Consider the following 15,254-nt stretch of genomic DNA (forward strand, 5'->3'; position numbering starts at 1 on the left):
GACACTCACTCAAGTAGCTGTGAATAGCCACCTCAGCTGAGACAGACTGCTCCATCACTACCAGCAATCGAATCAAGACTACAGTAAGCGCAGAAATAAGAACAGAAAGGGAGGACAGACTATGCTACATGTTCAGACAAACCACCAACGAAAAATTGGCATTTACTTGTCATGTTGCAGGAGTTGCTGATCCATTTTTGCCCTTCTCAGGTGCCACATATCCTCGTCGATTACCAGCCACAGTTTCCTCCAAATCCAGGGAGAAGACCACTACTGTCACCAATTGTAACAGCAGTGAGTGATGCGCAGGTTGCCTGACAGACACCACTAGTAATAGGATGACCGGAGTGGGTGACATGGTCAGGGTGTAGGGTATGGCTGGGTAGAAGAAGGTGGCTGTTTTTAGCACTCTTCCTTTTTATTGTTGGTTCTTCCAATACATTTTCCGGAAGCTCAGCCCCACCGCTTGTGTCGTGGTGGAGACATGCTGATTCGCACAGCCTGGGGAATGCGACGTCGTGCTCGGTCAGCGGCGGCGCAGACGGTTAGCATCACAAGGCCCGGCCCAGCTCGCCTCCTGCAGATGCTGCGGCTCGTGACGACGCTGGGAGTTGCCGGTGCAGCAGTAGGCAATGCCCCCCCGCCGGCCGGTCCTCGGGGACAGCGTCACTGATGTCGACGACGTGGCAGCGACCGAACGCCCAATGGGTCGAACCGAATGCCGATGCCCACCTCTGATGCCCTTAAATAGTGCAGACCGCTGCTGAATCCGCCGGTTACGAGGCGGCGTGTTTATTAGAAGGATCTCGATGAGTTGGCTAATGCAACCGCGCCACACGCGGCCCGCGCCTGCATAATTCTGCTAATGCTGCGTTCTGGCTGTTGATGGCTGCCGCGCACGTACACAGATACCAACGCTCATTGCAAAACTGTGTCCCTCGCATAATGCACGAGGCCAGCCTTCATCCGCCGTCTGCCGTCTGCCATGAGGCTGGCGCATCGCACACTGAAACACACTAAATCACAATTTCGCACCATATTTCCTGAAAATAACCACTTGTCCTCTACAATTCCTCCCTAGTACGAAAAGAATTCGTCCCCAAATTCAACCATAAAGTCAAAACAACTGCAGTTCACTTCACAAACACCACAAAATGCAATTGATTCACTATTTACACTGTGTTCATTCACCTCTATCCTCAGTCTAATCTTTATTCATAAACATTACTTAGTGTTCTGCTGCAGTGCCTCACAACTGTTCAGTGATTTTGTCTGGACCCTTAGGTTAAAGGTTGGAAGGGGCGGGATTTGGGCTACCTTCCTCTTGAGCCGATAGTACACTAATCCTACGACAAAAATAAAAATACAGGTGGCGGTGTTTGATGATCCAGTGACTAGTAAGCGTTGCTTATGCTCATTACGGTACTCATGCACTCGTTGAAAAAGATGTTCCACAGTTATGCATCCATCATGAGCTGCTAGCATCTGGTCCAAAGAGGCGAGCAAAGTCGGGTCTAATGTGCTATTCAAAAGAGTGAGATTTTATTTCGCGATGAATTGCGCCGGTTTGTCAGGTACATAGACCAATGTGCGTGTTATGTTCATGATTGTAGCTCCAGTAATCACGGCTGGTAGACGGAAAGTTGGCCCCTGCAATTCCATTCCTTGCTTACTCCCTTGCTTACCCTGCTCGTAACAAACGCAAATAACGACAGTGTTTTCCATTACTGAAAATACCCAATGTGGACCACTCGCTGAAAGAACTGCTCCGTGCCTGCTATAATTTCCTTAGGGCATTCCGCGACTGGTTCTTGAGAGCAGAATAGAGAATACTCACAAGATTTGGCAACAGTGTGTAACAATTTCGCGGGGCAGATGGTAACTGGACCTGTTCGACAATGCAGCAAGTCTTGTACAGTGAGGAATGCATGAGCTCTTTTGTTACGTGCCACTAACAGTATTTCCCATACGGTTAATTGTAAGAATTTCTGCAAAATGTCCCACTTCACTGGATACGTATGCAAGGCGTAACGTTTAAATTTACAATCCTTACATGCTAATGGTATTATGATATGAATTCCCAGCAGGGTACCCGTCCGCGTACTGGTAACAGTGGCCATTTTGTAGTACAGAGATAAGTGTTCGTCTGTTAAGCTCCAGGGATGCGGGCAATTCGGATTGAAATTTCCGTAATCCTTCCCGAAGTTGTTCCAAAGGTAACAGTACTGGTGTTAGGTGCCTGTGCATTGCGTGTAACAACGCCTCCTGGAGTTTCGCGGCTTCTATGCGTGCTTCCGTAGAACTATCAGCAAGAAAACGGAGCAGCTTAGCGATTATCAGCTGTGAATCGATGTTATCCAACCGGTACCTGATTATACCCAAGTCGTGATTGGTTGTGTCGGCTGTGGTCTTAATGTGGGACATCAAGGTCGTGTCCAAAACTCGCAATTGGCGCGTATCATTAACTACATCTTTCTCCAAACACTCTAATTGGGTTGTGTGAAGATTTAGCATTCCCTGGCTGCTTTTCTTATTATCCTGTACTTGCCGTAGCGTTTCATTAATACTTTTAATATCTTCCGCGTCAGCGGTCCCAAAAACTGTTTTTAGGATAAGGTCACCTGCGTCTAATCATCCTCTTTTCCTACGGACGTGCGGGATTAACCCTGCAGTTTGCCGCAACTGAGCTTGTAATCGTGCAAAAGCTGATCGCAGTAGCTGATATTCCCCATGTGTGTCATTAAACCTTGACTGATTAGCAACCATGGAATGAAGTTCATTAAATGTATCCTCTAATTTACATATTTCGTCTTCAACCGCCCAAATATTACAGTCCACCCTTAAGGTCCATTGGTGTCCGGACATAATTACGTCCGCTTGTCGCGAGAACAAAACACCACTTGATATAGGACGTATCTTCAAGGCTTCAGCTAAGTTGCAACAGCAAAACAGAATAACTATACTTCCCTCTTCAGCGCAAGCCATGACGCTGGAACTACTGGTCTTACCAGAACGTCACGCCTCCTGAGAAACAAAAGAAAAACAACTCACATTAGATCTTCCTTTTTACGCGTGGCCTAAGAGCATAACAGCATGTCTGATCGCTTCCACAATTGACTTGGTTCTCTTGTTTATCTACTCCTGTCTTATTCTTTTTCTTAGATTCATCTTTCTCTCCACTAGAAGTTACTGCAGACAATGAAGGAAGTTCCTCAAAATTCCCCTTGAAAGGCCTAATTCGGCTCACATCCACATTAGTAGGGCGAGTTGGAAGCTGCAATTTTACATTCACCGGCGATGTGATCTCGATCACCTGGAAAGGACCTTGATAACGGGATACAAATTTTTTCGTTTTGCCTTTTCGCACATACGGATTAGTCATCGTCACCCACTGTCCTACATGATATTTGGGTAAAGCCGCCTTTCTATTGTGAACTTAGTCCTGTCTCTCTACCGCTTTGGTGGTCATTTTCAGCTGCCGTCAGATTGTTTTCAACTTTGTAGATAAATCCTTAACAGCCGAAATATCGGTTCCTGGTGGGGTCTTGAGCAATTCAAACGGAGGTGGCAACTTCCAACCGAACAGTTCTTCATACGGAGACAATCCTGTACTTTCATGCACTTTCGAGTCTACGCCGCGGTTACAAACGCCAATAGGGTATCCCAATTGTTGTGTTGCGAATTTACATAATAACTTAGCATCTTAGCTATTCTACGATGAACTCTCTCGGTCCAACCATTAGCCTGCGGGTGTAACGCGCTCGTTTTCAATTTCTTTACATGCAGCAACTTGGCGTGAGCCACTGTTTCCGCTCTCTGGTCCGGAATAGCTGTCATAGACACATAGCGCGAAAAATGATCTATTATTGTTAAAACATAGCTATTACCCGCTGCTGTTTTGCACAAACGGTCCCAAGACGTCTACGCCAAGTAATTGGAGAGGTCTATCCGCTTCCGGTAGTCGTTGCAACACTATTTTCTGATGACTGAATTCCGCCCATTGAGCACACGGAATGCAATTCTTTACGTACTGATCGACATCTTGCGTACACGTTGACCACCAATAACTCTGTGCTACCCTCCTTTCCGTTGCTCTTCGACATGAATGACCAGAAAACATTGAATCATGTGCTTGCCTTAAAATGTCGCTTCGCAATTTTTCTGGTACGACTATGCGTGGACCGTTCCTAGTTTTACGGTACAATATCCCGTCTTCCACGACGAACTGTTGCTGCGAGGTAAATCGTTGACAATCTGTGTCGGCGGTTTGTGCCTCCACCCATTCGTTCTCACTTATTCCTGTGCATTCCATTGCGCATACTTTACGACTCAGACCATCCGTGTTTCCGTGCGATTTTCCCGGTCGATGAATCACTTCAAAATTGTACTCACTAAGACGCAAAGCCCACTTAGTTAATCTACTCGTTGGGTGTTTAAGCCCTAACAACCACTTAAGTGCTGCATGGTCTGTAAGCACCTTGGAACGTCGTCCATACAAATAACACCGGAAATAGGTTATTCCGAAAATTAATGCCAATAACTCCTTCTCGGTTGTTGAGTAATTTTTTCTGCATTGTTTAGCTGTCTGGAAGCATATGCTATCGAGTGTTCCTACACATCTATTTCCTGAGATAATACAATACCCAAAGCAAAATTGCTAGAGTCACAAGATAATATAAACTGTTTACTAAAATCTGGAAAAGCCAAAACCGGACTAGATGTTAACAATTTTCTTAACTTTTGAAAAGCCTCTTCGCATTCTGCTGACCAGTGAAATTTTGCTCCCTTCTTCAACAACTGCTTGAGGGACCTTGCAATTTCCGCAAATTTTGGAATATACCTCCTGTAAAAATTGGTGGGACCTAAATAAGACTGCAACTCTTTTACTTTTGTAGGTGTCGGAAAATTCATTACTGCCTCTACAACTTTTGGATCCATGCGGACACCCTCATATCCTATAATATGACCTAAATAACGGACTTCTTGCAATAAAAAATGACATTTTTCCATATGAAGAGTTAACCGCGCTGCCTTCAGGTGATCGAAAATTTCGCGCAAATGGCGCACATGTTCTTGCACGTCCTTTAAGAAAACAATTATTTCGTCCAAATATACCATACACTGATTAGGTTTCAGCCCTCGTAACACGCTATCTAGTAACCGTTGGAAGGTTGCCGGAGCATTTTTTAGTCCGAAAGGCATTCATCGATACTGAAAATGACCTGTAGGTGTTGGAGAAGCTGTCACGGTCGGTCTTCCGGGGCGACCTCCAACTAGTGGTACCTACTTCGAAGATCCAAGGTCGTGAAGTACCGACACTGACCCAAATTATCCAGAGTTTCAGTGATATTAGGCATTGGGTACGCATCCGATACAGTTTTTTGATTCGGGAAACGATGATCACAACAAAAACAATATGCCTTGCCCCTATCAGGTGATTTTTTACCCACTATTACGACAGGAGCGGACCAGGGACTACTACTGGTTTCTATTATCCCATCCCTAAGCTGTTGATTAATAAATTGTTCCATGACAGGCTGTAAACTTTTTGAAACACGATATGGACGTTTATACACAGGCGCTTCATTTCCAATGCGGATGTAATGCTGAACTAACGGTGTGGCGGGCAGTGGACCATGAGAATTAAACAACTCTTTGTATTCCGTCAAGAGGTTCTCCATGACTTCTCTGTCTTGCCCTTCTAAATGTGCTACTTTACCCCTCAGTGCGGACCAGCTGACAGACTCTCCCGGCATCGTGTAATCTGCTGCGAAATCCTTATCCAGTTCATCTTCCCCTATTATCTACAGATTCGCTACTACAGTACCCCGTGCTAACTGAACCTCTTCAAGGCCAAAATTATCAATACTAACAGGCACAACCTTTTTTCCTTCTATCTCCCGCACGTAGGACACGCTACGGAGTATAAAACACTTCATTTTATCCAGCAGCTCATTCTCAGACAAAGGTTCAACGATACGCAACGAATTTACCGGCACGCTAGCTCCAACATCTGCCCAGATTATTTTCCCTGTACCCTTCGGTATAGTACCCCGTGAGTTAACCCTAAGGGACGTTGTACGCAGTTTAGCTGGCCCACCCGACGTCTGGGCTGTTCCTTGCGACAGTAATGGTTTTTCGGCGGCAGAACCTAGGCGAAATTTTATTCCGTACAGTTCTACTGTACGCCGTTCCAGGTTAACTTTTGCGTGATGTGTAACCAGGAAATCCAATCCCAGTATGACATCATAGCTGCTGCCAACAACTGGAAGAACTTCTACCTTCACCTGGAAGTTCCTTATTTCCACTCGGAAGTTTAACACCGCTGATCCGAGTGACTTCACCTGTCCCCCACCTACGCCACTTAACGCCCAGGGTGGTGGTTTTAATTCTACTTTACCAAGTACATTTCTACTCGCCACGGATACCTGAGACCCAGTATCCAATAAAAATTTGCACGGTCTGCCCCTCACCAAGCCAATCAGAAAAAAGTCTGCCACTGATTCTGCACTAGCATTAATCCTTACCGGGGGTGTTGCACAGTGGACACACCACCCCCTGCCCCGTTTAACTGAGGGGGGTGAGGCCCACCTTGGGGTTTTCTATCATGTTTCTGCCAGGACCCATTGTAATTACGCTCCCGATGACCCCAACGTCTGCATTTGCGGCACTGCACTTCCTTGCAATCGCGTCTAATGTGTCCCATCCGACCACATTTGAAACATTTTATTTCTGCATTAAACACTGCTTTCCTGTCCCGCGTCTTTGTTACTGCTACAACTTCCTCTAACGCCACAGCGATTCCGACTGCCTCATTGAGAGTCTTAGGGAATTCCATCCTAATCTTGCGGGAGGTTTCGGGTTGTATTCCCCACAAAAATGCGTCTAGTGCCCTCTGCTCAGCTTCCTGCAGAATGGCTTCATTAACCCTATCGGAATCTGTTAGCTCATAGTTATTAACATTAATTTTTCGAATTCGATCTACAAAAGCTTCTATTCATTCCCCATTCCTTTGATACATTCTATTCAATTGTTCCCGATAATATCTAGACGTATTTTTCCTCCGATACCTTTCCAGCACCCCTTTCTTGAATGCTTCAAATGTCCGAGCATCCCTTAATTCTTCGTGGCATGTAACGTATGCTCTGGCATCCCCAGTTACTTTAAACTTAGCCACATGCAAAAGTGTTTCCGCATCCCAATTTCCCAATTTAGCGGCTATGATAAGATCCGCAAAAAAATCATAACATCCTCCCCAGCTTTTCCCGAGAAAGGGGTGACTAAAGACGCAGCATTAGTGTCAAGAATTACTGCATTAACAGGAAAAGCGTTCCTTGCTCGCTTCTTTAGACCAAGCAAGCTCTACCTCTAATTACGACACTCACTCAAGTAGCTGTGAATAGCCACCTCAGCTGAGACAGACTGCTCCATCACTACCAGCAATCGAATCAAGACTACAGTAAGCCCAGAAATAAGAACAGGAACGGAAGACGGACTATGCTACATCTTCAGACAAACCACCAAACGAAAAATTGGCATTTACTTGTCATGTTGCACGAGTTGCAGATCCATTGCTGCCCTTCTCAGGTGCCACATATCCTCGTCGATTACCAGCCACAGTTTCCTCCAAATCCAGGGAGAAGACCACTACTGTCACCAATTGTAACAGGAGTGTGTGATGCGCAGGTTGCCTGACAGACACCACTAGTAATAGGATGACCGGAGTGGGTGACATGGTCAGGGTGTAGGGTATGGCTGGGTAGAAGAAGGTGGCTGTTTTTAGCAATCTTCCTTTTTATTGTTGGTTCTTCCAATACATTTTCCGGTAGCTCAGCCCCACCGCTCGGTCAGCGGCGGCGCAGACGGTTAGCAGCACAAGGCCCGGGCTAGCTCGCCTCCTGCAGATGCTGCGGCTCGTGACGACACCGGGAGTCGCCGGTGCAGGAGCGGGTAACGCCCTCTGCCGGCCAGTCCTCGGCGACAGCATCACTTATGACGACGACGTAACAGCGATCGAACGCCCAATCAGTAGAACCGATGCCAACGCCCACCTCTCATGCCCTTACATAGTGCAGACCGCAGCTGAATCTGCCAGTTACACGGCGCCGTGTTTATTAGAATGTTCTCAATGAGTTGGCTAACGCAACCGCGCCACACCCGGCCCGCGCCTGTGTAATTCTGCCAATGCTGCATTCTGGCTGTTGATGGCTGCCGCACACGTACACACATACCGACGGTCGTTGCAAAACTGTGTCACCTGCATAACGCAGCGGCCAGCCTTCGTCCGCCGCCTGCCATGAGGCTGGCGCATCGCACACTTAAACACACTACATCACAATTTTGCACCATATTTCCTAAAAATAACCCCTTGTCCTCTACACATGTAAAGTTAAGAGGACATTGTATGTCCTATGTCGCCAATGTTAAATTATGGAATTTCGTGACCCATTATCTTGGATACTTTTTAACACACAAACTTACAATTTTCCATAATTATTGAGTGCACCATTTTAGATACACTGAACTAGAATTATTACTAAAATTGTATTGTGAGGTATCTTATCTTTTTTTTTTCAAACACTCAATTTATTGACAGAATTTTGTAAATAAATGAACATAAAAACAAAATAACTCAGGTTATTTTAATTATTCTAGTTCCATATGTGTTGAATCTCATAGCTGGCATGCTGTGAAAATTTCATGTTTCTACCATCAGTACTTTTTAGAAAACGGGTCATATATTGCAAAAAATGTAGTTAAGAGATATTGAGGTTTAAAACTTTTTTTATTACAAGTTCTTACACAGAGTTACATTTCTGTGCCTTTTATGCACTAGAATTGCCCTGACCCATAGTATGTCTCTTCTTCAGTGTCACAACAGCCCAGTGCTTGCTCCTCCTTTTCTTTCTTGCTTCTTTTGTCATTTGCTGAGCAGCTAACTCTGCTTCATGTACACGAAGCTCATCCAGTTCCCACAGTCCTTAAGTCTCTCATAGTTCCCACCATTAAAAGTTATTAAAGTATCAGACACTGCTAACTTTAAAGTCATAAGGACAACAAATGCACTTTTAGGCACATGGTTCCACACAACATTATTGAAGGACTTATTCACATTCTGGGTCTTCCCATGTAAACACTTCTTTAGTAGCTCAGGATTTGCCAAATCTCTGTAAATAGGTTTGATTGCCTCCATTACTGCCAAGAAAAGAGAGTATTTATGTGTAAATTCATGCATGGTGCCAAGAAGGGTTTGGTGGAGGTGGACACAAAGCATGACATGGCTTTTTATCGGTTGATATTCGATGAATGCAGGTCTCACATATCCTTTACCCGCAAATTTGTGTTTCTTGAAGTTACTTTTACGCTTAGTCATTTTATTTACGTATAAAAAGCAATAGAAGTAAGCTTACTAAAAAAGTAGCCAATAATCACACTACTTTCAACGAAAACTAGTATCAGAAAGAAAGGGCTGATTCGCTTATTTGTAATGCCAACTTCTGAGACAGTAGGCACAAAACAAAGCAATTCACAGCCTTCTAGACTGTTTAGTTACCAAGATATAACTCCTCAACTGCGACAGTACGTGCGTAGCCGCGAAATTTGACAGTCACATGTCAGCATTCAAAATATTATTTGAAGGTCTCACAATTGTCTGATTGCAATGTATTATCTACCAAAATGTTCATGAAAGTCCAAAGTACATTATGGAGTAGAAAACAGAAAATGTCAAATTTCAACGAATTTCACGTACAATTACCCCTTAATTCCTGTGGACACGTGCTACTTTAAAAACGAATCATTCATTTATTGTTATAGGCAAAAGCAACAAGACCTGTAATCTGTTTAAAAGGATGCTGCATCTGAACCACTTGAAAATAAAATCTTTACAATCAAAAACAATTTTTGTACCTTTGACTTTTCTTATAGGAATAAATGTATGATATTTCTGTATCCATGGCTTTATAAAATCTTTTTGACAAGTTCCTTTTTTATGCTGCACGCCCATCATTTGTTCCATTCATGTGCATGGTGGCGTATATGTTTTATCCCACTCAGACAATTGGAAGCAACTTAATATTTGATAGCCTCATAACTGTACATTGCAATGTTAATGTAAAATGACTCATTCCACATCATTGTTTTTAGCACACAAATGATCCACGGGCTAACTAATTCCTGTGCTTCCACAATATGAATGTTAAGAAAACCACATTGACTTTTATTTTATGATCGTTTATTAAGCCACTGGTTGCACTGTACGGTTTATGAACGTCCACAAGTGACAAAATGTCACAAAAGTGCCAGTGTCATAATTAAAAATGCTTAATTTTCCAATAAAATGTTCAACTACATATGTTGGAATATGACAAGTACAAAATTCCACTTGGTACTTGTCATATTACAACATGTGACTTTCATCATTTTATTGGTTGATTAAGCATTTTAAATCATGGTGACAATACTTTTCTTCCATTTTATCCACTGAGCACACGTAGATAAATGCATACAGAAACCTAGTCCCCTTTCCATCACCTGCTCTTTGCTAATTTTATCTCAACATTTCAACTCAACATTTCATCTCTACTGATATGAATTACTGCCAATGGAAGTGAATATTTTTCTTGTTTTGTACACTGGTATATATATCTATATATATGAATGCATCACATTTCTTGTTTGTGCTATTTTCTTTACAGAGATTCAAGGCCATCTTTGGTTTTTTTAAATGGAACCCTATGTTAAATTTTAGCATAATATGATGGGCTTAGAAAGACGGTTTCATACGTATATATATATATATATATATATATATATATATATATATATATATATATATATATATATATATATATACTATTTAGGCGAATAGTTTTTGAGGCACAGACATGTTCTCGTATCCTGTTCGTCCTTCAAAGTGGCGTTGTCCAATGCAACCTTTCCTGTTGACCCCTGAGGAACTTAACAGGGAAGGCGTTGTTTCCCCACTTCTCGATAACGCTGCACGGTGACGCACGAGGTAGCTGGAGAGAAGCGTATAAATGTGCTGCTGGGGTAATGAGACATCGCATTTCCGTCACAGTTTCTTGGAGCAGACATGTACACCAACGAAGAAAAATATGCTTCTAGTGTGTGGTGAAAGCAGAAGAAATGCTGTTAGAGCAATAAAGCTATATGGAGAGCTGTACTCTCATCATGAGCGTCCTAAGCGCCAGCTTCTTGCACGTATTTGCAAGAAACTACTTGAATAGGGATCATGGAACGCCATACAGAGGACAAGGCAGAAAACTGAAACTGGCGAGGTACATGAAGAGGGAGTTCTAGCGTTTACGCATAACGACCCTACTGTTTCGCCGTGACGTATCGCCTCGGAATGTGGTGTAAGTCAGAGAAGTGTTCTACGCATATTGCACCGGCATTGGTTTCACCCGTTTCACCTCTCATTACATGAAGCACTCTCCGGTGTGCATTTCGAACGGCTCCACGAATTTTGCCAGTTTGCTCTGCAGTGCCTACAAGATGATCCAACGGTTTTTCAGCGGGTGCTTTTTGCTGATGAAGCGACTTTCACCAACCACAGTAATTTGACTTTGCATAACATACATTACTGGTCAATAGAGAACCCTCATTGGCTTTGACAAGTACAGCATCAGCAACTGTTGAACGTTAACGTGTGGTGCGGCATATTCAGAAATATCATTGCGGGGCCGTACGTCATTCCGGGTATACTAAATGGCAATAACTACGCACAGTTCCTGTGAAACGTTCTGCTCATTTTGCTGGAAGAGATACCACTAACTACGTGTCAGTGCATGTGGTTCCAACATGACATCTGTCCTGCTCACTCTACGCATGTGGCTACAGAGCTGTTAAATGAAAAGTTTCCGGACTGTTGGATAGGACGTTGTGCTGGAGTGAAGTGGCCAGCCCAGTCTCCTGATCTGACCCTTTTGAGTTTTTTCTGTGGGGAGAATCAAACATAAAGTGTATGCTCAAATACCAACTACGCCAGACGATATGAACCAACTTATCATCGTAGCGTGCACTGATATCTCACGTGAAACCCTCGCCGCCGTTCACAAATCATTCGAACAGTGAATACAAATGTGCATTGCAGCAGAGGGGAAGCATTTTGAGCACATGCTTCAGTAAAGTGTGTATCATGTACAGTATGTATTTTGCATCTTTGTGTGTATTTGCTTCATATTGTGATCAATAGTAAATATTTTCAAATAAAAAACAAATACGTACAAAATAATTGTGACCACTAAGGGCCTCCTAATTTACATTTGTATTTCTGTTACTTAAAATGTATTAACATCTTGTAGTATTTTAATACTGTATGTTGTCTACTATATTGGTATCACAGTTGTCAAACAGCTGAATAATTTTTGCGCAACATCATCAGTTAATTTTTGCACAAAATATCACAGTATGTATTACTGTTGTTGGGTAAATGGGCGTGTTTTTTGTAAGGACGGACTCACGACATTTACCATGTACTCTACACAACAGGAGAGGGCGCATTGGACATATACACATGCAAATAAAATTAGTTAAAATGGAACATGCATACTACCTGTACATTATTTACACTAATTGTTGTATTGTATAGCTTAGTACAATTTTAAAATAGTAAAGTAAGGTGTGCTTAATTAGTACTCAATAAATTCATTTTAATAATAGTTTTGTGAACCATCTTGTAAACCAAGTGCAGTTGAGACACAGCTGGCAATATTAATAGCAGGAAAACAAAATTTAGTTCATGTTCTCTTTGGAATATCATAATGAAACTTGACACACACACATTAATAAATGGTATATGATTAACATACATGTAAAAATATCCCGATTTTGTAATTTTCACAGTTTACAAAGTTTTGGTTTGAGCAGAGTTAGCATTTTAATGATTTTCACCAAGCGGCACATATTTCTAATTCCTATAACAAAGTGGGTAACATGGTGTACATTTCAGGTCTATATGTCAAATATTTTTTGAGATATGGGTATTTGAAGGTACCAAAATGTGACAAAAATCACGTGGTTTCGGAAATGTTATTAATAAATCAAAAATTAAATATCCAAAAAATCTTTAATTTTGAATTTTATCTTATTTTGATAACCAGAATCAAGTGACAAAATATTACAAAATTCTAAACCATCAAGGTTCAAATTTATTTTATTATGCATTGATTTCAGATGGAATGGCACATGAGTGAGTTGGATTTTTGCACCTTTATGTGTGGTTTGATATTTGTTCATTTATTAAATGTTTGTGTAAGCAATTGCAACAAAAAACTCTTGATGCTAAATGAAAACGTTCATATACAAAAAGCTATTGCAATGAAAACTAAAGTAATTAATGACCAGATCAATATAAGCAACAACTCACTAATCATGTTGGCCTTTTGAATAATAGAAGACAGAGATAAGAAACATAGCCAGAATAATAATGTCAGTCTCTCTCTCTGCCAGTCTCTCTCTCTCTCAGACACACACACACACACACACACACACACACACACACACACACATAAACACACACACACACACACACACCACACACACACACACACACACACACACACACACACACACACACAAATGTACATAACAAGTGAACAAATATCAAACCAAACATACACACCATTAAAGAAAACCTTTCACACAAAGAATAACACACTCACATATAACGACACACATAAACACATAACAAATATCAAACCACACATAAACACCACAACACAAAGGGTAAACACACAGTGACAACTGGCGACACAGCATGGTGTAAACACACAACTTATATATGCAGTGAAAAGTGGAAGTATTGAAATAAATGTGGTAAAAAACACATAAAATTGGCGGTCTGGAGGGTGCGACAGAGTAAATACTCCTACATCTCCAGGACGACACACATGGATTTAGAACATTGGAAATCGTAACTAACACCAAACGACGATTTAACCTCGTGAAACTTGTTCTGCAGAAGTTGCTTCTAAAATGAAAAACAAAAGAATAACTTGAGATAACGTCTACAGTAACGTAGTTTTAACTACTATATAATGCATTTATTAAAGGCCGTTGAAGATGCTTCACAAATGAAAGGAGCGAAACCCATATGACAAAAAACAAACAGCCTTTCATTTAGTTGCAAACACGGAATATGCCTCCATGAAAAAGAAATGTTTAGCTTTCACAGACCCAGTTAATAATAGCAGCTTTGCGCCATTACATTTCGGACTTTGAATTTGAGTTAGTTTACTACAGTTTCGTGGAACTATCACGCAATGGAGAGTTAATCATTCAGTACATCATTGAAGGTTTATATAAAATACATTTCAGGAAATATAAAACAAATAAATAAAAAATTGCATATTTTTATTGAGAAACGCCCTATACATTCAGTTGGAGGTATGCTGTACATTCACTGTCAGCCATCAGAGGAAGATGGCTGTGTGCATGGTTCCCCGTGTACATGTTCCCCATAACATGGCTCTCATGAGTGCAGCGTCATCTTTTAGAGCGTGGGACAAAGATATAGCAGACCAGCATAATTCTGTGCCCTACATATTAATCACATGAAACATAATGGACACCCTACACCGCTATTTCACCTTAATTGAATCCTTGCAATAACTGAGGTTTACGCTGAATGAGTACATTCATACCTAGAGGTTTATGAAATTCTGTTACCTGCAATTTTGTTTTCATTGGGGCCAGTTGTACCATCTCAGGATAAATCTGGGTATAGCTAATCGAGGAATAGGCTAACCACGGGTTAACATGGAGTGCGCACTGTATGACGCCATTTTATTCCCCAGTTAATTATTCCCGGAACAGCGTTCATGTCCAGTTAAGTTGACAACGACGGAAGAGTACCTTGGGTATTTTCACGTATGTAATTTCATATTTATTTTTCAGTGCAAATGTTCTCTTTACGGATGAGGCTTCATTCCAACGTGATTTGAAGAGAAGTAATAAAATGAGCTCTAACATGGAAAGTAAGTGTTTCCGGACACATGTCCACATAACATATTTTCTTTCTTTATGTGTGAGGAATGTTTCCTGAAAGTTTGGCCGTACCTTTTTGTAACACCCTGTATATTGAGTGTATCTATGGAGAATAAGACGTCAACATTTACAATAAGCAACCGTTATCTTTTTTATAATCCTGGAGCAGAAATGTACCTGTGGCACATATCAAACTGGAGGCTGTTACTGTATCTCACACTAAATGTTTGAGGAACTGTAACTAT

The 15,254-nt window shown here is 41.9% G+C and overlaps 1 protein-coding gene across 1 annotated transcript in view; it reads right to left on the bottom strand.

Moving 5' to 3' along the window:
- Positions 1-657: 657 nt before the first annotated feature.
- The window catches only part of LOC126210558 (pharyngeal muscle protein 2-like), a 510,724-nt gene continuing 496,127 nt past the window's right edge, over positions 658-15,254 (bottom strand). Inside the window, exon 10 of the mRNA XM_049939816.1 lies at positions 658-742. Within this exon, the coding sequence (XP_049795773.1) occupies positions 667-742 (76 nt within the window). The 3' untranslated portion in view covers positions 658-666. The remainder of the gene's footprint in view (positions 743-15,254) is intronic.

This window comes from Schistocerca nitens, chromosome 10 (assembly GCF_023898315.1).
Source record: "Schistocerca nitens isolate TAMUIC-IGC-003100 chromosome 10, iqSchNite1.1, whole genome shotgun sequence".
NCBI lineage: Eukaryota > Metazoa > Arthropoda > Insecta > Orthoptera > Acrididae > Schistocerca > Schistocerca nitens.